This window comes from Emydura macquarii, unplaced genomic scaffold, assembly GCF_026122565.2.
Source record: "Emydura macquarii macquarii isolate MOO-44397 ecotype Brisbane River unplaced genomic scaffold, CSIRO-AGI_Emac_v2 contig_2768, whole genome shotgun sequence".
NCBI classification, from domain to species: Eukaryota; Metazoa; Chordata; order Testudines; family Chelidae; genus Emydura; species Emydura macquarii.
This window is the reverse complement of record NW_027132905.1, coordinates 8,000,843-8,028,828: the sequence shown is the minus strand read 5'-3', so window position 1 is coordinate 8,028,828 and position 27,986 is coordinate 8,000,843. Positions and strand designations below refer to the sequence as shown.

At 38.1% G+C, this 27,986-nt stretch overlaps 1 protein-coding gene and 1 long non-coding RNA gene across 7 annotated transcripts; one reads left to right on the top strand and one right to left on the bottom strand.

Annotated features, from left to right (window-relative positions):
* Nucleotides 1-309: 309 nt before the first annotated feature.
* Nucleotides 310-5,884, bottom strand: LOC137165279 (uncharacterized). The gene is made up of 3 exons (XR_010923314.1): nt 5,724-5,884; nt 4,657-4,744; nt 310-1,655 (listed from the first exon to the last, which is right to left on the bottom strand). It is a non-coding gene; the product is annotated as an uncharacterized lncRNA (long non-coding RNA).
* A 1,126-nt stretch (nt 5,885-7,010) lies between these two features.
* Nucleotides 7,011-26,891, top strand: LOC137165313 (F-box/LRR-repeat protein 21-like). Of its 6 annotated transcripts, none has more exons than XM_067566536.1 (8): nt 7,011-7,214; nt 7,801-7,927; nt 11,429-11,528; nt 12,415-12,492; nt 19,832-20,290; nt 22,129-22,251; nt 23,215-23,386; nt 24,394-26,891. In XM_067566536.1, exons 5-8 carry the CDS (start codon nt 19,919-19,921, stop codon nt 25,035-25,037), a joined length of 1,311 nt encoding a protein of 436 aa, XP_067422637.1. In that variant the 5' UTR covers nt 7,011-7,214; nt 7,801-7,927; nt 11,429-11,528; nt 12,415-12,492; nt 19,832-19,918; the 3' UTR covers nt 25,038-26,891. The 6 variants fall into 6 exon arrangements, with proteins under 6 accessions (XP_067422637.1, XP_067422636.1, XP_067422631.1 ...); XM_067566535.1 differs by having other exon boundaries at nt 12,352-12,492; XM_067566530.1 differs by having other exon boundaries at nt 12,323-12,492.
* Nucleotides 26,892-27,986: the final 1,095 nt, after the last annotated feature.

Genomic DNA, 27,986 nt, shown 5'->3' with positions numbered 1-27,986 from the left:
GGGGAAGATTTTGCCATGAATGCCCTGCTGTTTTGTGTTTTCTTGGCTGTGGCAATAACACCCATCTGTTAAAGATGCTAATCATAGTTGTAAATATATTAAGGATGACACAAGAGCTAAATATATTATATGCTCCGTCTATCTAAAGGTGTTAATCAGAATTCAGGTATGTATAACCCATCTGTGTGTAACTTGTCACTTCTAAGTCATTCATGACATGTGCATGTGATAAATATTCTGAGTTAGAAAATAAATTATTTTCCAGAAGTGACAACTATATATGTGACAATTTTTTTCCCCACCAGAAAACAACTTCAAAACTTGCTGGCAATTTTGCTGATCATTAGAATATATGTAGATGTAACAGCATGTAGTCCACACCTTGTGTATAATCAATGGGCAGAGTAACCTGTCAAAAGCTGGTAATGAAAAATTAACGTGCAGAGAGATTAACCAGAGTTTTTAAGAAGGATGGCTACTGCCTTCTTCTTAAAGATTAAAATACACTGCTTTTAGGAGTTTTAATACCTGGCATACAGAGTAACAGAGAAATAGAAAAACTAGACTATATTCCACATCTAATTTTCTTTAATATTTGTTTCACTTTTGAATTTACAGACAAGCATTCTTGCAAAATGATGATTTCATAACCTTTTATACTCAAGTAATCCCATCAATTTTTAACTTACATTTAACCTTGTGTTGCCATGTGTTAGTGATTTAGCATTTTTACTGTTCATCATTTGTTAAGCACTAAGGGTATGATGGTGCAATATAGAAAAATAAACTTTCTGTTTCAAGAGCTTTATGTACATTAGGGTTCAGTGTTGCCACTAAAGTATCATGACTTGTCAGAGGAATATTCAGTATTCTTTAGTAGAGGAAGAAACAATGGTGTTACTTTGGAAAAATCAGACTTGCATGTTTTCTGAAAAACTAAAAGCTGCTGAAATGTTTCTTTTAGCTGCTTCTTTAACAGAGAAAGCTGCAGCAAGTGTTTTCATTGATTAGTCTTTTCTTTTGCAAGTCAGTGAATGCTACTGACCTGCACCTATTATCAGATTTATCTGAAAGGTATGCTATCAATGTACTGCACAATAAATACATTAATTTGAAATATACCATCTATTAAACTCCTAGACCAAATAAGGAGAAAAGAACAATTTGCATGGTTGTACCACAGTTCAGATGACTTGCTTTAGTAAATCATGCTTAGCGTTTATTTATGGAGTAAGTAATTTTAGAAAATGTTAATACATCTTTACAAGCCTAATTATAGCACTTAAAAATATGAACATATCAAATCACTTCCCTGCTCTCTTAGGTATTATAAAGGAAGGCATTTTAAAAAAGAGTAAATTGTCATTTAAAATACATTTGAAAATTCAGTAAATATTTTTGTTGTTTTTAAAAAACAAAACAAAAAAAAAAACAAATATAAATCAGGAAACTTACAGGTTTACTAAAGCAGGTTTCTTATCCTCACATACCCTTGAAAACAGCTGTTGTCTAGTGCAGTTGCTAGCAAGCCACCACCAAACATGACATACTAACCTACTTCCAGGGTATTATTGTTTGTCATTTGCTATTTCAGTCTCCTTGGTAATTCAAAGCCATTAGAGCTGCATTGTCTAATCATATAATTCAGTATTTTGCTTTAAAGAAAAGAACAGAAAATTGGTCATTGCATTTATAATAGTTTTTGTGAATTACTTCCAATATTAGCTCTTCATAACAGGGACTTACTATATCTTTGTCCAGTACCTAACACAATGGGGCTGTAATCCTGACTGGAGCCTCTGGTCACTGACATAATATAAATGTTTGATGATAATAATTAAAAGCTACATCTATTGACAAACTATGCACTGTTAAAGCTCATTGGTATTAGAATTCAGCAGGACATTGTTAAGATTGCGTGTTTAGTGTGCTTCAGATCTACATTTTTATGAAAATAAATTACAGGCAGAAAGCAAAATTCACCCAGGGTCTCAGATTCTGTTGGTGCAGACCATGCTGGAGACTTTGGTGGAAGAGTGTGCATCAGGGATCATTCTCATGCTAGGTACCCACAACTTTTCATCTAACAGGAGTCGCCAAGCAGCAGGGACACATTTGTTCAACACTTCTTCCTTGCAGCCTCTATCAAGGGTTCCTATGGATCCCCTAATGGAGACTGAGCTGAAATTTTCAAAAATACTTAGAGGATTTAGACATGCAATTTCCATTGTAATTAATGGGAACTGTATATTTAAATTGTATATTTAAAATAGCCTAGGTGACTTTGAAAATCTGACTAAAGTTGGTTGCAGACAAAAGATATCGCAAGGAAAGACTGGAAGTGCTAATCCCAGCTGCATGTCCCTGGGCAGAACATGTAAGGCTGGTGAGGGGAGGGATGTACAAGGTGTGAGTAGGCAGCACCATCCTTTAGGCTTTGGTGAATTATCTGAACAAAACACAATAAATCATATGGAATTCTAAATCATAAATTAAATATGTTTGGTTGGGTCAATACTTTTGGAATGCATAAATATGACTGAGCAGACAGTGAAATCACTTGACAGGGGGTTGCATATTCTTAGCCACATCTTCATCAGTCAAATCAAAAAGAGTCAAGGACACCCTGTAGAATACGTAGGTTAGCTGTTATTTTATAACGTGCTAAGAAGCCAATAAGCAAAGACCTTTGGAAGAGAAACAGCTCTAATTCTAAAGAATTTCAAAATTCTGCCAAAGTGGATTATAAAATACACAAGGGAGAGAAGAAATAGAGTGTGTGATCAGAAACAACTTGATGAAAGGAAGGAAGAACCACTGAATTGTTGTATTATTTGCTGCCCTATTTGTTAATGGTTTCTAAAAGAATATTTTGAAAGTATCATTTCAGCAAAACTTAGTTATACAATAAATAGTGCTAGTCAGTGAATATCTGGTATGCAGAACTGTGCTGCTTCTGATAACGTCAAACTGAATTCCAAACTTGTGAAAGAAATACTGAAGACCTTGAAAATATGCCAGAAAATCAGTGCAATGCAGGCAGTAGCACCCACCCAGACTCAGAGGCTTCTATTGAAAGCAAAATCCTGCCAACCCAAGGCAAGATATCACATGTCAAGCTGGTTCAATGGGTGCCAATTACAGTTGCTGTTTTCATAATCAAAGTGCTTAGTATGAAATAAATTCTCTTGTGATTATCATGGTTGTTACCAAAAGTGCTTGCCATATTTTGGAATAATATCATAAAAATCTGCTTAGTTTTTTCCATTTTGTACCAATATAAGCGCTGTTAAAAAATTTTTTTTAAAGTAGCCAATGCAAATCAAGGTACAGAATTGAACAACATAGTCTTTGTTTCAGAAGATGTTATTGCCAAATCACTTCTCTCTTTCCGAATGATTCCTTTAGGTCTGGGTGGAGATCTGGCAGCTGAGCTTAGACTCAGTAGGAAAAGTTCTATACTGTAATTAAATTCTTCAATTTTCTCTGGAGGAAAATAAATCAATATGAAGCTATCTCACTACTCACCAGAAAAAGAGAACAGAAGTAGAGATTTCCATCTCTTCTTCCATTCTTCCCTCTCTCCTTTCATCTTTCTATTTTATTACCTCAGATTACCCCCCCTCCCCTCCCAAAAAAAAATTAATTAACCCAAGCACCCAAAATGAATTAACACCTTAAAAATGTAGGCCTAGGTCTTTAGGCTTTTACAGTTGCAAAAATAATCTTCATAAAATTAAACCAAATGAAAACTAATGTATTGGTGCCTGCAAGAGTCTGCAGTGCAGAGATCATGAAGCAATTGCTATGAAAGGTGTGAACTGTTCCCGTTAATGTTGGTGGATATTTATTCTGAAGCCTAATGATAATGGTGTGAATGTCAAAACTGTTAACTATTATATTGCTGATCAAAGTATATAAAGAAGGGGATAATTCTGCTATGAACATCTACATGATTTATTGTGAATGACATTTAGCATCAAGAGTTGGTGGAACTTGAACTGTGGAAAGAGTCCTATCCCTTCTCCCACCCTCATATATGACCTTTGTTATTCTCCTATATACAGCATTTTACAAAACACATTCCAATCCTGCAAACACAATTTAGCCTAACTTCAAAGACAATAGGATTCCTCTCAGTGTATAAAGTTAAGCACGTATGTAAGTTGTTGCAAAATCAATAGACCAAACTATGTATTTGCTTCTCTACAAAGGTAGCATAACAAAGACAGGACAATTTTGAATATCAGTTAAGTGCAATCAGACCTATGCAGTGCATCAAAGATAAGCATGTGACTAATAGATTTGAATGCCACAGTTATAAATCTACATTATTCTCTGTATTCTTGTCTGCAGAGAGTAATGTAATGACAACAGGTTTTTTTTTTTTTTTTTTTTTTTTTTTTTAAACAGTTTAATAAAAAGAAATTGTATGCATGTGTGTAATTAATTAATTTTTGGTACAACAAAGAATAGATACTGAACCTACCTGTGATTTTGTTTTCTCTCTCTTTCTTTTGCTTATAATGCAGGCAAGAACTTTATAGGTAAGAATATATTTTGTGGTTTTCTGTGATAAACTGATTTTTTTTAATGTTACTATATTTTGTTATGATATAATAACTTGAGGATGAAAATAGTAGCATGAATATTTACTTCAGATTTTTCTTGTTGGCTCTTTACTATGTTTTCTTAGTTCACAGCTGTAGTTCAAGAAGTTAGATTCTGACCAAACAAGAATTTCCTATAGGAAAAAAAAGTGCCACTTTTGAAAATGATGCAACATAGCCCATTCTTACACTTACATCAATCCTGAAATAATACCTTTACAGGCCAAAACAAGAGTAAAAGCCATTAGATACACTGAAAAAAATAAATCTGGCAAAATGTAATAAACTTACATAAAGCAAATTATCTTGCATATAAAGATTTTGTATATGTTTACAACTATTTATTTATAATAAAATTAAGATACTGTACAATTTTGTAGTCAGCTAATTACTGTCATATGCAAATGCATGCATAGATTTCCTGGAAAGTGGGAGTGTATGATTGCAGTTGGTAATGAATATAAATTGTTCATGAATAAATAACAACATGGAGAAACTTGTTTTTCACATGCAAGAACAGACCAGAAGTTCACAGATTAAATCTATGTAGGATGTCCATCAAAAAATTTTCTTAGTGAATAAAACTGCTATTTGGGCACTAACACATTCCTGTATTTGCATTGTTATTTGTGTATTAATACAGAATCCACTTAGACCATCAAGACTCTAAAAGCCTTCCTATATGGTAGTATATTTTAAAACTGGTCTGGTAAGTAGAACTAAATTTTTGCCATGTAATTTGTAAAACTCAGGCTGATTAACCTCTGTTTCATTTAAAGTACCAAATAAAAACAGTGCAGGAGAGTAACTGAATAGAAAACATGTAATATTAGATAATAAAAGGAAATGGTCATTTCAATTAGGATTGAAAATGTATTTTTCCTCAGTATTCTCTCAATGTTCTTTTGCATTCAAGGACAGGTCTACTTAAAAAGATTCTGCAACCTGTCTGGGCCCTGAAGAAAGGTGCCAGCTGCCACAGTTATAGAAATCTTGCTTTCAAAGAACAGGCAACTAGAGAAGGGAAAATGTGTGGTATTATTAGATATATGGCTTTGGCCACTAAAGGCTGAAATCCTTTATATACATATCCAGTAACTCTATGCCACTAACCTGTCAAAGCCTTCCATGAAAAGGAGGTGGCGAGAGTACTTTTGTGCTCTGCCCATTTCTGGATGTTAAAACTGTCACAGAGTTTAGGGTGACAGGCAGCTCGGTGTGAACTGGAGCACTCATGAGGGTGCTCTAAGTTACATCAGAAACCAGCCTGGTCCATTGGTAGTCCTAAGTGGAGGGGGCATAAGGTAGCTTAAAGCCTAGTTTACAACCCCTGCCTCTGTTCTTGCATCAAACTCGGGGAGGCGGGGGACAAAGGCAATTGATTCCTTCCATTGTTTGTGTGATGGTAGCACTGTTGGGCTGCTATGCCTGGTGCTGGGAAGGAAAGGGCATAGGGTGTGGATCCTCAGCAGGGGGGATGGACAGCACCTATGCTTGCCACTGAGTGGGTGGGGAGTGGATGCTCCCTGAAAGTAGTGTGCTGGGCTCCTGGGGGTGGAGAAGAGGCGGGAATGGGTCTCAGCATGCGGGGATCCTGGGCCTGGCACTGAGGAGGAGAGGGCAGAGGTGGTAGATTCTCCCTCTGCAGCACTGTGAGTATGTGTGAGGACAACTGTGCTGAGCTTCTGGGCCTGGCACCAGGTGGAGAGGCTGGGGCGTGGCATGGGGAGAGGAGGTAGCAGGTGTGGGTACACTGCTGGGCCTGCCAGATAGGGAGGGGGCAGGTCTATGGGTACTGTGCTGGACTTGGCACAGGGGGGACAAAAGGACGTAGTCCGGGGTGCTGTACTAGGCCTGGCAGGGCAGGGAGCAGCAGGCTGGTTTGGAGGCGCTATGCTGGGCTTGGCACAGCGTGACGAGGAGATGGGGGTGGGGGCGCTGTACTGGGCCGGGCAGAGCCTGGTGAGGAGGGGGCGGCTCTGAGGGCGCTGCCCTGGGCCTGGCACTGGTGGAAAGGGCAGAGCGGCGGCTCTGAGAGCGCTGTGGCTGGCAGTGGGAACACAGGTTCCCATCTCCCTCAGTCGTCTCCCTCCGCCCCCCCACTATACTGAGCTCCTCTGCCCGCCCCCGAGTGTGGGCTGCCTCTGCCTGGCCCTGGGGAGCGGGGAAGGACAGCCCACCCCCGGTTACCCACTTGCCTCACCGCCCCCCGCATCCGCCTTTTAAACAACGAGGCCCCGATCCTCTCAGCTCGCCGACGCTGCGGCTTGTGCGTCACGTGCTCAGGCAGCCAGACCGGAAGCTGCCGCCGTTCCATCTCGTTGGGGCCTGCGCGCGCGCGGGAGACGCTCCGACCCAAAGACGGACTTTCCCCGCCACCTAGTGGCGGGACAACAGAAACCTGCAGACGACGCATGCGTCAGGTGACCGTGAGAGGCCCGCGCATGCGTAGCAGGGAGCGCGCTTGGCGGGGGAGGCTGGTGAAGGCGCTTCTCCCCCCCTCCCAGTCAGGCTCGGTCGGGTCTCCGTTGGCCTAGAGGTTTTGATCCGCCGTCTCCAATCCCCTCGAGCTAGGCAGCCGGCGGGGGCGTCGCGGCCGCAGCGGTGAGTGTGAGGGGCCGGGATGCCGGGAGAGTGAGCTGCGCAATAAGGCCCTGCTGCCAGGCTCCGTGAGAACGGGCTGAGCGGCGGGGCTGAGGAGAAGGTGGGGGGCACTGGGGATGCTCTGAGAACGGGGGGGGGGAGGAACTGTTGCCGTGCGTCGGCCTGCGTAGGGGTAAGGAGCGGGGCGGTGACTGGGGGGCAGCCGCAGCCGGCGGGGGTCGGGGTGCCCGAGGGAGCGGTGGGGCGGTGTTTGGGCCGAGAAGGGGTCAGTGAGGGTAAGAGGCGGGGCGGGTCATGGAGCGAATGGGGAGAGTGGTGGGGAGGGGCGGGGCGATGCAGGCTGTATACAGGGGAGCCGTGGGGGATGGGGAGTGATTGACAGAGCCCTAACCTGCAAAGTCAGAAACGGCCGCAGTAAAGGGTAATTCGCCTTTAGATCTTAATTCACTCTGAGCCCCAAAGCTGCTTCTGCCCCTGACGTCTGTCCTGCTCCCGTGCCTGTCTTCTCTTGTCCTTTATAAACAGTGGCCCAGTTGCTGGGGTTATTATAGGCTCCACCTCCCCCGTTCCGGTTGGTCTTTTTCAGACTGGAGCCTTCTGAATGAGAGGAGACCCACAATGAAAAACATTCTTGATATCTCCACGTGTATTAAGAAAAATCTTCCCTCATCAGACACTAAACTTAGTGTGTAATAGTGGGCATCTCTTCTCAGGTGAGAGGCTTGGCAGATCCTGGTATCTAGTAGGAGAGAGGTAATGTTGACATCTTGGCGAAAGGAGAAAGCGTTTCAATAATACTCTGTTAGGCATGGCTGGTTGATGTCATCTTTCAGTTTCTAGATGGAGTTGAACTGAGGGGTCACTCAAAAGACTTCTCATAGTTGTTGTTCTCTGCACATTTTTAAAAAAGAGGGTGTCAGGTTAAAAAGGTTGGATTTTCTAATGTGGAGTGTGCAGAATACTTCTTAAAACTGGGGTGAAATGCTGCAGGAAACACTAGAGAGAGTCTTGATTTCTATTATTCCATAAAGAATAGGTAAACTAAAAGCTTCTTTACAGTATTTTTACCTATAAAATGTTACATTGGAGCATTGAGTAAATTATGTAAAAAGGGGTTTTAAAAAAAAAAAGGGGGTTAACATAAAACCAAAAAAGAGAGGATTGATTTTCAAACAGGAGTTTAGCAAGATTTCTGAGTAACTGCTGTTTACTACTTGGAAAAAAAAAAGATTAAAGTCAGGGATAAAGATTTATAATTCCTTGGCTGGCTTAATTTTTTAATATTCTTTAGGCTAGTGAGTGAGAAATTTTTTAAATGTCTGATACCCACCTTCATATTTAAAGTGGCTGTATCATCATCACAGACATCTGAAATGGTACATACATTAAAGGAGGGAGGAATCACAAGCCAGTTTTTATAAAGAGAACTTATCTTATTACATTTAAATGGTGTTCTGAAGCAAGTGTATTCTAGTTGTCAGTTGTATTTATAGGGCAGAGTTGCACAAAATGAAATATCCATTACTTGACCAGGGTTGTGTTTCTCTTAAAAAATGTAAAGCTGTGTCTCTCCTCTGAAATAACAGTAGTCCCAGTTTAACTGGTAATTGAGTATAATCAGTCTCCTATTACTGACTTCACTCTTTTTATTTCTTGAAGCTTTGAATATCCCTTTATTTAGGATGTGATGTTGCTCTCATTGAAACCAATGGGAGTAGATACTAGGCCCTAATCTCCTTTAAGAGCCTAGAGTCTGTTCTCATTGGCTTCAGCACGTGACAGAAATAGGAGACCTGGGTTTTGTTTAATGCTGCCACAGACTTTCTGTGATCTTGGACAAATCAATTAAATTCCTGTATCTAGTTTATACCTGGGGAAAAAGGTTAGCTTTGAAAGTGCTCTGAGAGCCTTACGTTAAAGGTGTTATGTTAAGTACAGAGTATCATAATGACTTGAAATTATAGTTTTATTTATAATAGTATATCCCAAAGAAAGCGGTATTTACTTTGAATACTATCTTGGCTAAAAAGGATCCGAGGGGAGGGGAAGGTATTTTTTCTTACAAGTAACATTTTAGGTTCCTGTAAATGAGAGCATTTTTAAAATCTAAGTTTCACCTGTTATTCAGTCTTTCCATTTTTTCTGTGCTAAAAGCTAGACTTATTAGTCTTGCTTGTTTTAGTGTCTCATTACTTAGCTCTGATTTTCGTTCACTAGCACAAAACAGCAATATTTGCATTGGAAACACTGCAGGGTAATGTTTTTGTTTTTAAATTAACTTTCTACTGGAATCCTTAGCGTGTGGAGATTGTGAGAGACATAACACACATTAAGTAGATTTAATTAACCAACTGCCTTCTACCAAGTTTCTCATAGTTCTCTAGATTCTAGCTAAAGTACAAATTGCAGAGTTATTTGAAATTTGTTTCATTTGTTTTAAATTCTATTTTGCCTAATAAGAATTACAAAAAGCCAAATTAAAACGATTAGTGTTTACAGTGTTAATGACATCAACATAGGATGTTAATAATATGGGATGTTACAACTTGTCAGGAGATAAATGCTATAAATTAATTCAAGGTCTATCACACTCTTGTTACGAAGGGAAACTATCTTAATACTTTACTATTCCAGACAGGTAATTTTGGTACCAGCATTGAACCATTCTTAAATACAGAACTTTGTCAATGTGATAGTTAAATTATGGACTGCCTGTGGCAGTTCAATCAAACTCTAAAGTTAGAATTTTAGAAATTTAAACCAGATATCTAATTACTAAGAATGTCAGCTTGACTCAGTTACCTTGCCAAGGTAATATTTGTAGCTAAGCTCTTCCAGTTTTTTACACACATCACTCTAAAACTCAAAATACAATATGCAAATAATGATTTGAAAACTTTTCTGTTTTCTATATGGCTTCTAAATCTTAATCAATACCCTTTATCTCTTATCTACAAACACAAAGAATTATAAGATAAAATGTAATTGCTTGATTTACTGTAATCTGTACTGTGAATTTATATTCTTTCAATAAAAGGAAAAGATAAATCTACTCTATTAAAATTTACAGTTTGTGATTAGCTTAAGTCTCTAACTGTTGCATAGTTACCCAGTCTAATTCTTTGTGAAACACAGAAGCATCTGTTTGATTTACTGTATAAATCTGTATTGGGAACTTCTAAGCATATTCAGTATAAGAAAAATGAGAGGAATTTTTTTAACCCTGAATTGTAAATTATGATGAGCTTAAGCAACTAGTTGTTGTAGTTACCCTAACTTAAATCTTCATGAAACACAGAAGAATATCCTGCTTTTTGGTGTGTTGAGATTCATAAGCATGCTATTGGTCAAACTTGTAATAAGTAAACCACCAAAAATGATACTGGAAATCTTTTCAATATGCAAAAAATAAGTGGCAGTTGAGATAATTAAGTAGAAGGTGGCTGCAAATAGTGTTCTTGCATTAGCCTATACTATAGTTTCTCAAATTGAACAATGGTGGGAGGAATACCAAAATGCTGAGAATAGGACAGATGGGATGAGTTAGGGTTTTTGTTAGTATTTTTCAGAAATACAAAAAGTATTGAAGTAACATATTAATATCTACTCTGTGCTATTGCAAAAATAACCTTACTGACCTGATTATAGGACAGAGATTCTTATTGCTGTTTTAAAACAGATGAAATTGATCTGGAAAACTCCTTGTAGAGAAGCAGAATGAGATAAAGGAAAAAAATCCTTGACACAGGAAAAATAGGGAAAAGCCTATGTGATTGCTCTCTAATATACTCTGTGTTTTCTGTGACTTTAGATTACATTAATAGTTAATTCAGGTAGTGATTTATTTTTTAAGTTCACTACTCATGGGAACAAATGACTAGTAGCACTGGATGAGTTGAGCAGTTGTTTAAGCTCCTTCATACAATTTGGCCAGTAAACTTACTCCCTAGCCTGTAAGACTCATCTTGAGCTGAGACTACCAATTCTATTTGTGGTATTTGCAATATGAAAAAAACATCCATATGACATTGGACTGACACAACAATTTTTTGTTTTGCTATGCTAAGGGATCTCTGTATAAATGTCAGTAGGGAAGGCAAAGACAAAGGAGGTGACCAAAGTTCCTTATTAACTCCCTATTTCTTGTACTGGATGGAATCTCAGCATTAATTTGTAAACATAACTTAAAAGCTTTTTGTGGCATTTTTATATAGACAAGCAGTGAAAGCAGACAGATGCTGGTGAATGCCCCATGGCTGCGGCTACTACAGTTCATTCATCAAGTACCCACCATAACTTGGAAGCTTTCTTTAGGTAAGAAAACTGTTTCAGAATGTCCTATGCAACTTACAAATTGGGCTTTTATATTTAATTATGTTGGTTCTATAATTTTATAGTTTTAAAATATCTGTGCATATTCTGTCACAGTTGATTTTTCAGTTGTGTTCTTATGCATAGTATATTTGTTTAAGTACTAATTATAAATTATTTACTGTGTCAATTTTTTCTTGTATACTGTAGCAATTTATAATCTTGCAGGAAGGTAGTGCATGTGCAGAACAACTAAAAGCGATCAAAAGGATAATTAACAAAAAAAAATTTCTGTTAGGAACACCGTGTAACAGTAGGATGTACTGTAACTGAAAGACATTGAATTTAAAAAAAAAATTCTATGGATGCTATCCACACAGATTCTCTCCTGTATTTTGCCTGCAGTTAGATGAGCACAGCTCCCCAGCTCTTAGTTGTGTGAACTAAGCAACACCTTTTTTCCTGCATGTGGTTGGAAAACTTCTGTATCCCTTTACAGTCTTGCTTGGTTAAGGGGAATGCTATACTTGTGGTGGTGATTTGATAATACGGTAGTTACTTTGTAACTTTAATCTCTCTATGATTGTACACCTAATGCAAACTGGGCGCCTTCTGTAGGACTGAAGTGGCACAAGATGAGAGCTATGCACCTTGAAGATCCCTGTTCTGTTACAGAATTGTTTGCTGGGCAAACATGTTGACTAGCTTCTTCAGTGTAGTGCTCTTGGGTTAATTAAAACACTTTATTAGAATTAAAGAATTCTTAAAGTCCCTCATGGGTTTCCCAAACTTTGCAGGTCAGTTTCTTTGGTCAATGACTTCACAGGTCAGTTCATCTTCTGGGACCCCACCCTGCCTTCTGGTTAAGGAATCCTTTCCACACATACAGGATGACTCAGCAATGGGATGGATGTTCAAATACCTGAAAGGTGATGATGTTAGACAGGAACTTCCACATTCTTTGGAGGTATGTGTGCATGTGCACCTCTGATTCAAGACTACCTTGATTATATCACCTGGAAAGTAGATGATAGTTAACTTCAGTTGTAGAAAAGATTGTAAACTATTTTTAAGAAATAGCTGTGTACACGACATACCTTTCTTATTTTAGACTTTAGGTAATTCCAGAAGATTCAATGAATAGTTATGTATAAAAGGAAAATAAAACAAATGAGATCTGCAGTTGTAATGATTCATGATCTATAAGCAGAAAACTTTTTCAGTTTGTGGTTCTAAATTTGGCATCGCACAATAATGTGATGCAACCTTGCAAGGGTTTTAAGATATTACATTAAGTATGTAGAACACCAAAACTATCACTCAAAATATCTAAACTAAAATAATATAATAGTTAATGTAATAATTACCCATACTTTGTTCTGACTGCTGACAACCTGCAGTCTACATTTCATGTACCATATATATTTGGCATTTTACAAGATACTTATTTCACATCTTGGCCCTACCCTAGCATATGGAGGTGTGGTCAGAGTCCTTGCATTCTGATGATTCCCAACTGCCCAAACAATCCTTCAGCTGCAGTTTAGAACAAACCTCTGCATATTACTTCTTATCTATACTGGGTGCCAAATGTCTGCTGTGGAGCAACTGGCCGTTTATGTTTAGAGAAGAGGCATGCACAGTTTTCATAGTTGCATTATGTAGATGATGCAGAGTCACAACAATAGAATTAAAATTTTAGCAATGTATAATAGTGTGTGAAATTTTGAAGTGAATAATATATTGCATGCAAAAAGATGCACTAAAACATTATTAATGTTGCAAAGATAAGTAGTCAAAGTTTGGTAGTTCTAGGATTAAGGTTGCCAGTTTAGTAAGGTTGCCTTAATTCGACCTCCTTATGCGATCATTGTAGTGCATATACACAACACTTTTTCCATATGTGCTGATGGCAGAAGAATGGTGAGACTCTAGAGGGGAGTGTGTTCTTCTGGGCAGAGACTTTTGTCCATTTCCCCCCAACTGTGACCCCTTCTTCTCCAGGCACCTTGCCCAGCCAGTCCTCATCTCCCCAGCGCTTTCTCAGAATTTGGTCTTCCCATCCATTGGCGCTCAGCCAGTCACCGTTTTCCTCCCTAATTTGGGGTCCCTCTGCATTCAAATTGAGATCTCCTCCACCATCCTGCTTGGGCCCAGCAATGGTGTCACTGAGAGCACAGGAGACCACCTCTCAGTTCTCGTGTCCAGCCTGGTCTGTGGCAGCCTAGTGCTGCAATTTGGGGCATGCAATCAAAATCTTTAGGGAATTTAGCTGTGAAGCTCTGCAAGTGTCTGCTGAGCTTGTGTGAGCTGCAGTTTGTCACACACTTATAACTTGGCCAAATTTGTGCAGATTTTCACAAAATAGCAAAAGGCACATCCTTAACACAAAAGCTTCCACCAGCCAAATTAAGTCCCTTGTGCAAAGTATATGGTTGCTTATCAAAGAAGAAGATGGCAGAAATTAACATGGGAAAGCATTTTTTCCTTATACCTTATTCTCAGAAATAGGTGAGCTATTTTGGCTGTCTGAATTTTTGGCCGACTGAATCTGCCTGAGGCAGATACCTGGCATGGATAATTTCATCACAGGCAGTTTAAAGTTTGCAAAGTTACAAGCAACCGAAAACAGGATCTAATAGGAAGCTACCATCCCTGCCTATTATATCAGAATGCTCACTTTAATGTTGTACTGCAGATCCATTTAGTAATTCTCTGAACAGTGGTTAATTTGGTTTGATAGATGACTGTCTGATAAAAATGGTCTGAATAATGAAGCAACATATTGTGTGTATTAACATGAACTAGTGTGCTGCTCTTAAATTCTTTAAATTAGTAAAAATCAAATTCTTGACTAGATTTGAAACACTTTCCTTTTTAGAGCACAGCAACTTAAAATGTAGTCAGTTACAAAGACAAAATTTCAGTTGTTACAGCTTGCAATTTATTGTGACTTTAGCCACAATTTTTTTAACATGGTTTTCCTCTTCCTATTGCTCTGTGAAAGACTACACAACAGGAAACTTAAGTACAACAGAACTGATTATACAAAGAACAGCATATTTTTCTCATCTTTCACTTATAGTCATCTAGGTGGTGAAACAATAGTAGATAGTCACATACTATTTTTTGTATTCTTGGATCTGATTACCTTTCAAACTTGTAGCACGAACTGTGTGTAGGAAAAATACTTTTGAATTAGTTATTTAATTTAAATAATTAATCATTTAAAGTGTCTGAGGAATTTCTTAACTTTCTGCATATTGTCTAGCGTTCTTTTGCTTTTTATCATATGAATATAATCATACTTTACCATGTTCTTTAAAGTGGATTTACTGCTTCTGAAAGTTGCTGGAATAATTTTCCTGGTGACTGAAGTCCTCTATCTACAAAACAGACAGCAGTGATGCTGTTCATAGAGAGGTATCTCTTTAAAGAACTAGCTAGAATGTTGTCTTTCCTACTGGCATCCCCCTGCATTGAACATATTTACTTCCTGTTCTTCAAAGTGATGTGAACCTTCAATCTTGTTCAGCTTCTTACTAACCCTGGAAAATCAAGCAGCATCAATAGTGGAAAATGTCAACATTCAGCTTTCTAGGATGTTTTGTCATTTCCTCTCAGAATATGAATAACTGCAGCCAGATTCTTAGTTTTTATATTCTAGATTCCTGAAACTAGTTCTGACACTAAATGTGAGGCAGGCACACCACATTGGAGAGAATACAGCTATCCATCTCCTCAGTGGACTAGGATACCATAAACACATCATTTCTGTGTCATGGCCTTTACATTGGCTCCCAGTCTGCTTCTGTTGCCAGTTTCAAGTCGTTTTCTTAATTTTCAGAGGCCCCAGTGTAGCAGGAACTGGCTATAATATTGACCATATGTCCAACTAAGATCCTTCCTTTTTGATAAAGCTTCCTCAAACCTTAAGTCTTCATGCTTATTCTGTCTTTGACCGCTGCTGAAGTTGCCAACAAGGATGCAAGTTTTGATGTGGGCCTGTGATCTTCTAAGGTTTAGACCCAGACTGCCAATTCATTTAGGGCCAGACTGTTATTCCATTTTCCTGAGGGATTGAGGGTGCCCATAAACTTCACTCCCTTCCCCTTGTTTGGCTACATAAAGACTTACAGTAGCAGTCCCTGTGCCCTTTGGTGCACAGGAGCTAGTGCTTCTGCTCATAGGGAGCATGTCTGAAAGGGAACAGGGAAAAAGATTGTACCGGGAAGCAATCTGATGGCTATTGTAACTTGGTGCAAAGTGTACATACCCCTTACATCCATAGAACAGCATCTGAAGAGATTGTGCTTGGTGAGGCACATGGCAGGACATGTTTTGGAGCTTACTCATAAGCATAAACAAATTAACTTGATTTGAGGTTCTTTCACCTCTCATTTATGCTTGAAGAGATCTGCAGGAATAAATCAGACCTCGATTTGGAACTGATGGAACCAGTGTTGTTTTCTTATAATCAGCCTAAGCCTTGGAACCACCAGAAGACTGTAGAAGGAAGTAAAAGTGACTTAATAGAATCTGTAGTATCTGCTGAAGAGGCATGGCATGAAAGCAATCTTGGAAGACTCAAAGTTAAACGTCTTGAAAGATATTGTAGGTGTTTGTGTCGAAAATTGGATAAGGTCATATCCTATAGTCAACTCTTTGAATGCAGATGTTGTGGAATTTTGGCTATTCACAGAACTATTTAAGTCTGTGGGGAGAGAGGTTAAAACACATTCATGAATGGTGAAAACCTCAGCCCCTCATAAGATGGAATGGCCCGCAAGGGAATTAAAGCAGCCTTAAGGCAGCAGTTGAGGATTCTGCTAGCATAGCATAGGGCTGAAGTAAAGCATCCTATGCCAATTGTTTCTGAACTCCCTAGCATGGGGGCAGGCTCAAATATGATGCACTCTGGTAATCCTGGCCAATGGGCATCACCTTGGGATCATCTGTCCTTTGGCATAAATTAGATCAGGTGCTCAGCTCCTTTAGGTTGCTCTAGCTTATCTAGAGCCCAGTTTCACCCCTGACTTCTCCCTGGATCAGGAGGCTTGAAGTTGATTGAAAAGCTGCAGCTCTAGTGCAGCTGGGAATTTGGGATGAGCCAATGGGAGCTGGAAGCTGAACTACCATTTGTGCCTTTTGAAAATCTTCCTCTTGGTCTCTAAACTGTAGGGATATTAGAGGAATATAAACCAATAGTATAAGGATTCTGGAAGTTGCTGAGAAGGTGAAAGTACATTTAATATTTCATAAAGTGGTTAGCTGTTTGGGAAAAATTCTGGCTTTAATGCTGACACTCCCTTAATATGTAGAAGGTGCTCATTGGGTTAAGAGTTACCTTCCATATTTTAACTGGAGAAAAAACTTACTGTAAAGTTCCTGAACTGAAAGGACAAGGAAAGGGTTTGTTGTACCCATGTTGGTTCCAGGATATTAGACAGACCTAGGTGAATGAGGTAATATCTTCTATTGGACCATTTTATGTTGTCCAATAAAAGCTTGAAAGCTTGTCTTTCTCCATCAGAAGATATTATCTCATCCACCTTGTTGCTCTGAGAAAAGGGTTTAGTTTTTTCAGACCTACAGACAAGCAAAAAGGTATTCTTTTCATCATTAAAATTAGTTGTCTCAGGTTTCTATTATTCCCTGTAAACTACAAAATATTGGGTGAAAATTGTTTAGTTTTCATGGACTTTGACTTGGTAGAGAAGTAATAGTTGACATTCAGTCAGAATTCTTTATCTGTGGCATACTGCTAAATCCTGTAGACTTTTTGGATTAGCGTGCTTTGATTTGTGCTCTGTTTAATTTACACACTCTTACATCTTAAGTTGTAATATATACTGAAGTCTGGTCCTAAGAGTTCAACATAATGTTGAATAACTCCATTTTCATGAGAAATGGAGAATTGGACTTCCTCTAGTCCCAAAGATGCATCTAGGCTAATAGTTTTCCTTTCTTGACTCCTGTGTAGTCAGATTCAGTTATTTAGCCAGTTTGCTGGAATTGTGGGTGCTTTATCTGTTAAATGTCTAGAACTAGAAGATTTAATTTTAGAAACTGATAAAAAGCCATAATACTCTTAAAGAATTGGTTAGCACGTGGAAAAAAAATCCAGAAAGTGGGAAGGTCCCTTTAAAGGAACTTGTAATGGGACTTAGTCTGTGCATGACACTTTTTTTTTTCATGTTCATGTTGTTCCTATTTGGTTCTAGATCAGCGGTTCTCAACCTTGGGGAAAAAAGGAAGGGGGCTTTCGGCGGCGGCGGGTTACGTGGGGGGAACAATGCCCTCCGCCGAAACCCTTCCGCTGTTTGCCCCTTTTCGGCGGCAGGGTTTCACGAGAGTGGGTGGGTGGGGACTTTCAGCAGCGAATTCGGCGGCACGGTATAGCTCACGTACCACCCAGCCTTCATCGAAGTATCACCGGTTGAGAACCGCTGTTCTAGATTATACCTAGCCACAATATGGTATGTGGCTTTCCCACAGTTACGTACTGTGGGAATGCAAACAAATCACAATTAAATAGGTCTTTTAGACTGACTTCATTGCTTTTTTGTGGTTAATTTTTTGACTTATTTACAAAAGGGTTGTATAGGCTTCTGAATATGGCACGCTTCACAGGATTTCCAATAGAATTATGCAGTTTTACAATTTGTCAAAGTGCAAGATCAGACAGTACAAAACTATGAAGACAGCATAGTAGAGTGGATGTTACAGTGGAAAAATAGCAGACCTATTTTATTGCTAATAAAACTAATTTCTATTTGGATCACATACTGTAGCAATTTAGATTAAACCCATACACAGGCACAAATGTCTTGTTGCCTTATTTATGCTGCTCTGTGCTTGTGGCATTCTTATCCAGTAAGCCTCTAATGTAACTTAAATCCTTTCTGAAAGCTCACTACCCATAACTAATCAGTCAATAGTATCTTCCTTTTTATATATATTTAAAAAAACAACTCTGAAACCACACCAGGGGTTCTTTGTGCCCTCCATTCTAGGGTCCTTCATCCCAGTCCATGCGATCTCTGCCTCCCCATGCCTCCCTCCCCTTGTGCTGGGGCTCTCTGTTCCCACCATTATTTATCATCTTTTTATCCAAAATATAGGAGATTCCGTATATTGACATAAAATTATATTGGGAGGATGAGAAGAGATGAAACAAGCGGTGGTATTATGCTGGAAGCTATTAGTGGTGACACAACCAGTTCTTTATTCTACAGACAGTTATATAGTGGGGCTTAAAGCTGTGGCTTTTATGTACAAATGGCATTGTTTCCCATTTTCTTCTTTTTGATTTTCCCCTAATTAAGAGGATTGTGACCTGATACCTGGAAAATTCCTGGAAATTCTGGAGTTGATCTGATATGCCACTTAAATTATCACATTAAAGATATGGAAATGCCATTAAGTTTTATGTAAAGCTTCACAAGCTTGGCCAATAATAAACTAGTTTCTTTGCAACGTTACAGCATGCTAAAGTAGGATCCTCACACTGTGCGGGCAAGTGTGACATAAATGTCTGTAGCCTAGATTAGCATTGCAAAGGTGTAAAATAAAAACATAAAATATTTAGTTTTCACCTTTCATCTATTATCTATTATACCGTGTCAACTATACAGGATGAATTCACTTAAAAAGAAAAGTTAAGTATTTCAGAAGCATTGACATTCTAGGTTGTTGATTAAAAAACTATCCTGTGGGTTCATCCACTTTGCTTGTTCAGTGAGTCTTGCCTTGCTTTTATGTACAGTAATATTTGTGCTTTTTGTTTTAAAAAAACAAACAAACAAACAAAAAAAACACATGGGTGAAAGTATGTGTTCAGATATTCAGGATGTTCATTGAATTAGATTTACCTGGACAAGTTGTTAGGCAGTGTGGGGATAATCTTTTTCAGATTTCACAATCCAGTGGCACTTAATTTTCCTGTATAGAAAAGCCTTCATCCAGATTAAAGTATATTTAAAATGGATTGATTAATCTACATTAACTGGACACATTTACTCAGAGTTAAAGTGACCTTTACTCGGTTTAGCTTAATTCACCAAATTAGTAACACTTAACACTGTGTGGACACTCTTACTCAATGTGGTTGGGTAGCTCAAATGGATTTAGGGAACTTGATTTCATTAATTGCGTTGTAGAGCATACCATATGTATGGAAATCAGACCCTTACTACTGTATGTACATTGTATCTAATGTAGAGACATGTTGTATGGTAGTCAGATATATCTAGGCTTTGCTGACATGTCTGTTTTTGTTTTTCTGATCATCTTTACTTTTTTAGAGATCTACTGTACTTGAAAACATACAGAAAGCTTTGTAGCTTCATTACATCACACCACTCTAGTACCTGAAATTGTTTGCTCTGAGAATGAAGAGAATCAGGCAGACTGTTAAAACTGAAAACTCAGTTCTCCAAGTACCACAAAGAACAAAAAAGCAGAAAACTTGTTTCTATGGATCAGCATTTGGCAAGTCTCACCTGCAAACCTTGATGGACTGGGGAACCCTGCCGCACCATGTAGTTTTACATATTTTTCAGTTCCTGCCTTTAGTAGATCGAGCACGGGCATCTTCCGTTTGCCGAAGATGGAATGAAGTTTTTCACATCCCTGACCTGTGGAGGAAATTTGAATTTGAGCTTAACCAACCAGCTACTTCTTACTTAAAGTCTACTCATCCTGATCTCATTCAGCAAATTATCAAGAGACATGCTGATCATCTGCAGTATGTCAGCTTCAAGGTAAAGATAGGAGTGGAAGCTTGTTTTGTCACTTCGCAGGACAGTCAATCCAAATGCTATTTTTTAAAGAATGAATTGGTCTGAATTCTTTATTAAATGCATGGAAAGTTATATTCAAAGATACTTGATGCATCAATTTTTTTTCAGAAGGAAGCAGTTGCTAAAACTGTGTACTTCCTATACATGCACAGTATCTACTTCACATGATTTTCATAGCTTGTTGTATTTCATTTAGTGTATGGTCTCCAAAGAAACATTACTTTTGCACAACATTGTCATAATTTTGAGTTCATTAAATAGTAGCTGTTATTACCTTTTATATTTAAAAATTACAAGACCAATATTGTCAGTGGAAGTATACTGAAAGACTAAGATTGACACCCTATCCACAGAGTTTTTGTTATAGTGGCACTAAGTGTTCTACAGACTAATTCTCAGTTTTTGGGAGGGAAGGAAGGTAGTACTATTTTCTGCCTCTTAAAGATGTAGAAACTAAAGCAGAGAGGTAAAGGTCCCATTGGCATTCGTCACCCAGTTGCAAAGAAAGGGTAATTAGAATAGTATATATGACTGCATATATTGAAGGACATCAAAACTTTTTATATGCTGCACATATATATTGAGGTGATTGAGAAATATTAATATCCAAGAAACTGCACAGTAACGTTTACACACGCACATATTAAAAGTTCATATTCAGAGTACCACCTTAATGTAGTCCTCCCTTTATTCAAGTGTTGGACCATTCAGATGATAACATTAATGTAGCTTGTCCTTGCAGATATGCCAGAAAGGGGATAGCATTAAGTGGATAGAATCTATACTCGAAGACAGTCTTAATTACATTTGGGGACTATCGTGTTGTAGCCAGGTCCCCTTATTTGATGAGTTTATAGTGTAAAATAATCCTAAATTTGTGAACACCACAGAGGGGGAGTTGATATCAAAGTCAGGATTAAACTCAGAAGTTCCTTTCTCCTAACAGTGTCATTAATAAATTTCCTTTCTTAGTTGCCTTCAGAGTTCTTGTGATGCAGTTCTGTAGCAGTCCATGGTTAACATTTTAATCAGTTATTTTAAGTATATGTAGCTATTTCACTTAATACAACTGATTTGCCTCTTAAAATGTCATCTGAATAGTGATCCAGATAACAATATGCAGCTCATATATAGCATTTTTCATAGATCTTACAGCACTTACAGAGGAGGTAGGTATCATCCCCATTTTACAGATGTGGAAACTGAGGTACCGCTGTAAAGAGGCTTGCCCAAAATCATCCAGCAGGTCAGTGGCAGAGCCATGAATAGAACCCAGATCTCCAGAGTCAGTCTCACTAGGCTAGAGTGTGAAAAGTAACCCAGCAAAGTGGTCCACATTATTGTTTATCCTGTTTTTAGACCAAAATAAATCCCCAAAAGTCTGACAGTTGATAATTATGAAGGAAGAGGTATCAGCTGTGGAATTATGATATACCTGCAGTTCAATACTAATTATGCATGGAAATTGGGATGTTGATAAAGAAATGCAAAGATGAGGCAAATCAAAGATAGCCTTAAAATGTCTAGTGTTTTCTGGACTCTCAGAACAGGGTTTATCTGATATTCCCACAGTGTAATAAGTACTGTAGGCAAGTACTTTTCATGACTTTTTGCTGCCTTCAAATTAACTGCTTAAAAATTTCACATTTCTTTATTTTAGCAAATAAAAGTTGGTATAGTGCTATCTACTGTTAAAAACACTGATGTTACTCTACTTTGGATATTGTCTGTCTTATCACGCTTTTGACTTTGTAGGCAGCAATACGAAATGATTTCAGGGTTTTAAAATTGTCTTTTAGGTTGATAGTAGTACTGAATCTGCAGAAGCTGCCTGTGACATCCTTTCTCAACTGGTGAATTGTTCTATCAAGACATTAGGTCTGATTTCAACAGCAAAACCAAGTTTTATGAACGTCTCCAAGGTAACATCTTATGAGTTCGCAAATTTTTACCTTGCTAGATATTAAATTATTTGTTAAGCATGTTCAACTATTCAGATGATACTAAATTAAAAAGAAAAGTAATTTTTACAAATCCAACCCTTTAATTTTGAAGTACACAAATGCACAAAGTTCTATTTCTTGCCGTATATTTCTTTAGCACGTAATTTTCACATTTGTTTTTTCAAATGTAACACACATTTGACAACACCCCATTCTTCGATAACTTTTGCCCAGCTGATACTGACCTTTATAAAACTAGTATCTGTTTATCTACATCTCTGGGTCATGTGACCTCTTGATTATGGCCCCAGCTGGGAAAGTATCTAAGCATTTGCTTATGTCTTATTGACTTGAATGAGTCTTAAGCCTGTGCTGAAGCATGGTGCTGAATTGAGACTTGGAGCATCTGGGAAGCAAATGCATGGCTCAAGACTTCAAATTGTACTGGTATGTGTCACACCTCCAGAAGTGAGGTGCCATGGTACATAATTTTACATATCCTTCCTTTTTTTCCTCTCAGGGAGCTAGGGCTCAGTTTTCACTTGACAAGTCCCAAATTCAGTTTCTTGCTGGAAAACAAAATATTTCTTAATTTGGTATTTTTACTTACTGGTATTCTCTAGCCCCTCAAGCTCTTCGTTGTATGCATTTCCTTCTTTTTCTTCTTTCTTTTTTGCGGGGAGAGAGGGAGGAGGGCAGAACTGCTTGTGTTTACTGTAAGCATTAAAATAGCCCCTAGCTTGAGAGTAAGCACTTAATTCTTTATTACATAGTTTAGGAGATTGATTAAATAAGAATTTATTATTATATTTTGGCCCGTGTAATGCAAAACGAATGGTTCTGCCTTGAGGCAAAAGTTCAATTACCTATGCTATGGATATAATAACATTAAATGTCCACTGAAAGATAATTTCCCCCCTCTCTCTCCATTTCTCTGAACAGGCTCATTTTGCATCAGCACTGACAGTAGTTTTTGTAAACTCCAAGTCATTATCATCCATCAAAATTGAAGACACACCAGTTGATGATCCATCTTTGAAGGTTCTTGTGGCTAACAATAGTGATACTTTAAAACTGCTAAAAATGAGTAGCTGTCCTCATGTGTCACCTGCTGGTGAGTAGTAAATCTATTAAAAAAGAAAGTAGTAATGCAGTAGTTACTGTTGAGGATGCATTTATGTTAACCTGTTTTCAGGTATTTGACATTTGGAATAAATTATTCTTCCACTTAAAATCTTTCGTGCAACTTCTCAGCTCAAAGGTGGTACTTTAACCTTCCACTTGAATTCTGAGTTGTCTAGAGCATGGGAAAATGTCTTCTTTAATGTCAAGCATTTCTGGAGTAATCGGAGTGGAAGGAAAGCATCAGAATAGTATTGATAGACCTTTCATATGACTTTAAATTTTTCTGGATTCTTCCATGCTGTTTCAGTCATTCCAATGTTTTGTTTTCTTTCTGTAAAGAATCAAATTTTAGATTTAAAAAAAAAAGTCTTAAACCTTTCGTGCAGTTAATCCAACATGAGGGCAAGTACTTGTTTAAATATTGTCCTGTCTCTTTCTGTAACATAAGTATAAAGGATGTGACTCTTGCTGTGTGAAGAAATTTTGCTTGAAATAATAAAGTTGTGCTTAAAATTCATGAACTGTTCATACCATACACAGTATTTTCTAAACTTAGTCAACTTGTGTTCCATAATATACTTAAGGTAACATGAGCATGTTAACACTAAAATAAGCAGATATGAATGCACAAAAGAAGCAGAACTGGAGTAAGAAGATTCCATATTTAGCCACTTTTCACAGAAGAACTTCACTTCATATTTTATACTAACTTTTGTAATGAAGAGATTTGTTTGAAACCATTTAGGGGTGCTATCAACTACGAACTATTGTAAAACTGACAGCTTTGGACCTTATCACAAACTACAAAAACAACCCTTTCTATTATTGTTGCTTTTCTGGAAATAGTAGACATTATTCTGGGATATGAATTTGCTAAAAAGTTTAGTGGTTTGAGTAAAAAAATTTTAATGAGAACTAAATATACAAATATCTATTGTATTTTATAAAAAAATAAATATATTTTATTTATGTATTTCAAATTTGTTTTTGTCTTAGGAATTCTCTGTGTTGCTGACCAGTGTCATGGCCTTAGGGAACTGGCTTTGAATTATTACATACTAAGCGATGAACTGCTGCTGGCTCTTTCAAGTGAGAAACATGTTAACCTTGAACATCTTCGCATAGATGTTGTGAGTGAAAATCCTGGACAAACTGAATTTCATACTATTAAAAAGCAAAGTTGGGATGCCCTTGTTAAGCACTCCCCCAAAGTCAATATTGTGATGTACTTCTTTTTATATGAAGAGGAATTTGATGCGTTTTTCAGAGAAGAAACTCCTGTTACACACCTTTACTTTGGTCGTGCAGTAAGCAAAGCCATGCTAGGTCGTATTGGAATGAACTGCCCCAGGTTGATTGAATTGGTGGTATGTGCTAATGGACTTCAGCCCTTGGATGATGAGCTCATTTGCATTGCTGAACGCTGTAAGAACCTAACAGCCATGGGCCTTGGTGAATGTGAGGTTACCTGCAGAGGTTTTATTGAGTTTGTAAAGATGTGTGGAGGGAGGCTCACTCAGCTTTCTATTATGGAGGAAGTATTAATTCCAGATAATGATTACAACCTGGATCAAATTCATTCGGAAGTCTCCAAACACCTTGGAAGAATGTGGTTCCCTGATATGATGCCTACCTGGTAAACTAGCTACAGAAACAATTAATATAGTCAAAACTGATTAGATCAGGGTCTTGCATATTATGCAAATAAGGAATTTATAAAATGAATCATCAGAACAACTAAAATTTCAGTTTCTCAAATTTAATGAACTGCATTGAGGCAAAAGTAAAACGCTGGAGTGGCAATGCTAGATTAAATTAGAAAATGGAATCATCATACTTAAAAATAGACAAATAGAAAGGATGTCTCTCGGTTAGAGGTGTTTCTTCCTCCAATTAAATTAAGCACATTCTGTTTGTTTAAATTGTTCTGTTAAACACAGTTACAAGATTTTTCATGTGTTGTAAACTGTTTGTCTTTCTTCTGTGGTTGAAGGGAGTCTGAAGCTTGTCTGCTTGATGGGGAGTTAAATGGCTCCTGGAACTTTATCCGCTTGTTCACTAATAATTTTTGTTGAACATGTAGAATAAATACTTTGTATCATCATAGCAATCTGAAATAGTGTAGCTAATTAAATCTATTTTAATGTGCTTGCATACATGTTTAAATATTGTGGCAAGTTAAGGACTTACGCCCGCAATAAGGAAAAAGCTTTTGATTTTAACTTGCACTCTATAATCCATTTTCACTTTATTAGTAAGTTATACCATAAAGGCAGTGTTGTATAGTTTCTCTTCCTATGTACTGATTTAACTGTACAGAGAAAATATAAAACCTTGTTAAAATTGATGTACCTAATAGTTCATGGTGTTTCAGTTCTTGGCTAAGCAGTGAAGCACTTTGGTAACTGTATATAGGAAACAGTAGCTCTTTCATTTAAGAAAGTGTAATGCTTTTTATCTTTAAGACCATTTTTTATCCTAAACACTGAACTGTCAGGATTCTGGCCTATACTTCCTTCACAAAAGGTCTATTAAGATGTCCCAAAATGGTCGCTGGGGTATTCTTGTGTCTGTTGTGGGGATGGTTATGACATCTCTGTGACTCCAGCATGGAAGTATGCTGGTAAGAAGGTGTGATGAGGGTGAACCAGTTACTTCCCCACCTGGCATAAAATTAAAAGCTTAGAGCAACCCAAGGCTTTCCTGATGCTATGGGCCATACTGGCCCCATTAAGCTCAAGGAATGGTGGGAGCCTCAGTAGAGTCTCTCAGAACTCTGCCCTGACCACTAAATCCTCCTATAGTGAGTGTCGGGGGCTGATCCTGTTTTCATTAAGTAGGACTTGCAATTTAAATGGGTGTCCTGCCTAAGGACTGTAGGATTGACTTGTTGCATGTCAGCACCAAAGAATTCTTGTGGAGAAGGCCATCTTTCATTTACTTGGGATGGGGTAAAGGTTGTTAGTACTAAGTAGAATATGTGTGGTTTTTATGTGATCCACATTTGTACACTGATATAAATTGTAGTGCATTTGCAACTCATTTCATACCATAGTTGGTCTGTCAACCTGCTTTTAGCACCAAATCAGAGATGTGTGCAGTTGGTTGATCTATGTTAGGCTTGTCACATCAAAGTAAAAGCCAAGTAGGGCCACTTTCTTAGTTAACCTAACTGCTCTGCTGTACAAATAACTTTGCATTAAGTGTTGGATAACTCTTCCATTCCCTCAAACAGAATGGTTTGAAGAGTTATACACAACATAAAATAGGAGATAATTAGGTTAGAACACACTGAATATTTGAATTGATCAATAGTGAGTTTTTACAAACTACAGAAGAAAAATGTTGTAGAAGAGATTGTGTAATATCACTTGTTAGCCAAGCTATTAATAAGTGGTATATGTATATAATCTGAATTAATTCCAAATATTATTTGGATAAAGATTTTTGTAATTTTGTTTAAACTGTAAATTTAATAAACTGATCTAACCTGTCTAGTGATTTTGAAAACTTTTTATATTGGTTTTAATGAAAGTAGTTAAAGGGCAAAATTTTAGAATAAGTACAGCTGAATGTAAAACATACATAGGTGTACAAATAGAAGGGAATCGGTTTCTTTTTTATTGGGGGGAAGTTAATTGTAGGGGAAGACTGTGTTTTTTTTTTTAACATCTTAGTTAATAGTAACTGTATTGTTAGTTGAAATATCAGCCTGGGTACAATCTCATCCTTAAAATTGACAACCTTTTTTAATTTTCCTCATCTGTCGTTTGGGGACTGGAAAAAGTTGATTCTCTGTCACTGTGGGATTTTAGTCATCCTGTGTTTCCTCCTTTACTCTAGGCTATGTGTACACTGCAGCGCTAATTTGAATTAGCTTAATTTGACTTTCAGCAGCCTATTTATATAAATCGCAGCAGACTGTACACGCTACTCTGTTTGCACTGGTCTCTTGTGTTCACACTGGCCAGCCTTAAGTCGAATTAGAAAGCAGTGCAATGTGGGTAGCTATCCCACAGTCCAACTAGCCATGGTGGCTGTTGTGACGAGTGTCATCGTCCCAGGATGCTGCGCTGCTTCCCCCCCGCCCCCTCCAAAACAAACAGGAAAAGGATTTTTGCACCCTTTTTTTAATCCCTGCGATCGCCATTGCTGCAGAGACATGGAGCCAGCTCAGCTCTGCACTCTAATTGTGAGCGTGACAAATACATCGCGGTTTATCATGGAGTACTTTAGAAATAGAGCAAGAAGGCGAAGCAGATACTATGTCTATGCCACCGAGGCTGCCCTGCTACAAGACATCCAGTAGAACAATTCCTAATTGCTGCAGGCTATAACTTGTCACCTGCATTCCGTGGAACACAGGTTCTGGTGCAGGGAAACGAGCACAGACTGGTGGGACCGCATCGTTATGCAGCTGTGGGATGATCAGTGGCTGCAAAACTTTTGGATGCGAAAGGCAACTTTCCTCGAACTGTGCTCTGAGCTGGCCCTATCCCTGAAGCACGTGAACACTCGCTTGAGACAAGCTATGACGGTGGAGAAGAGAGTGGCCATTGCTCCGTGGAAGCTGGCAACCCCTGACTGTT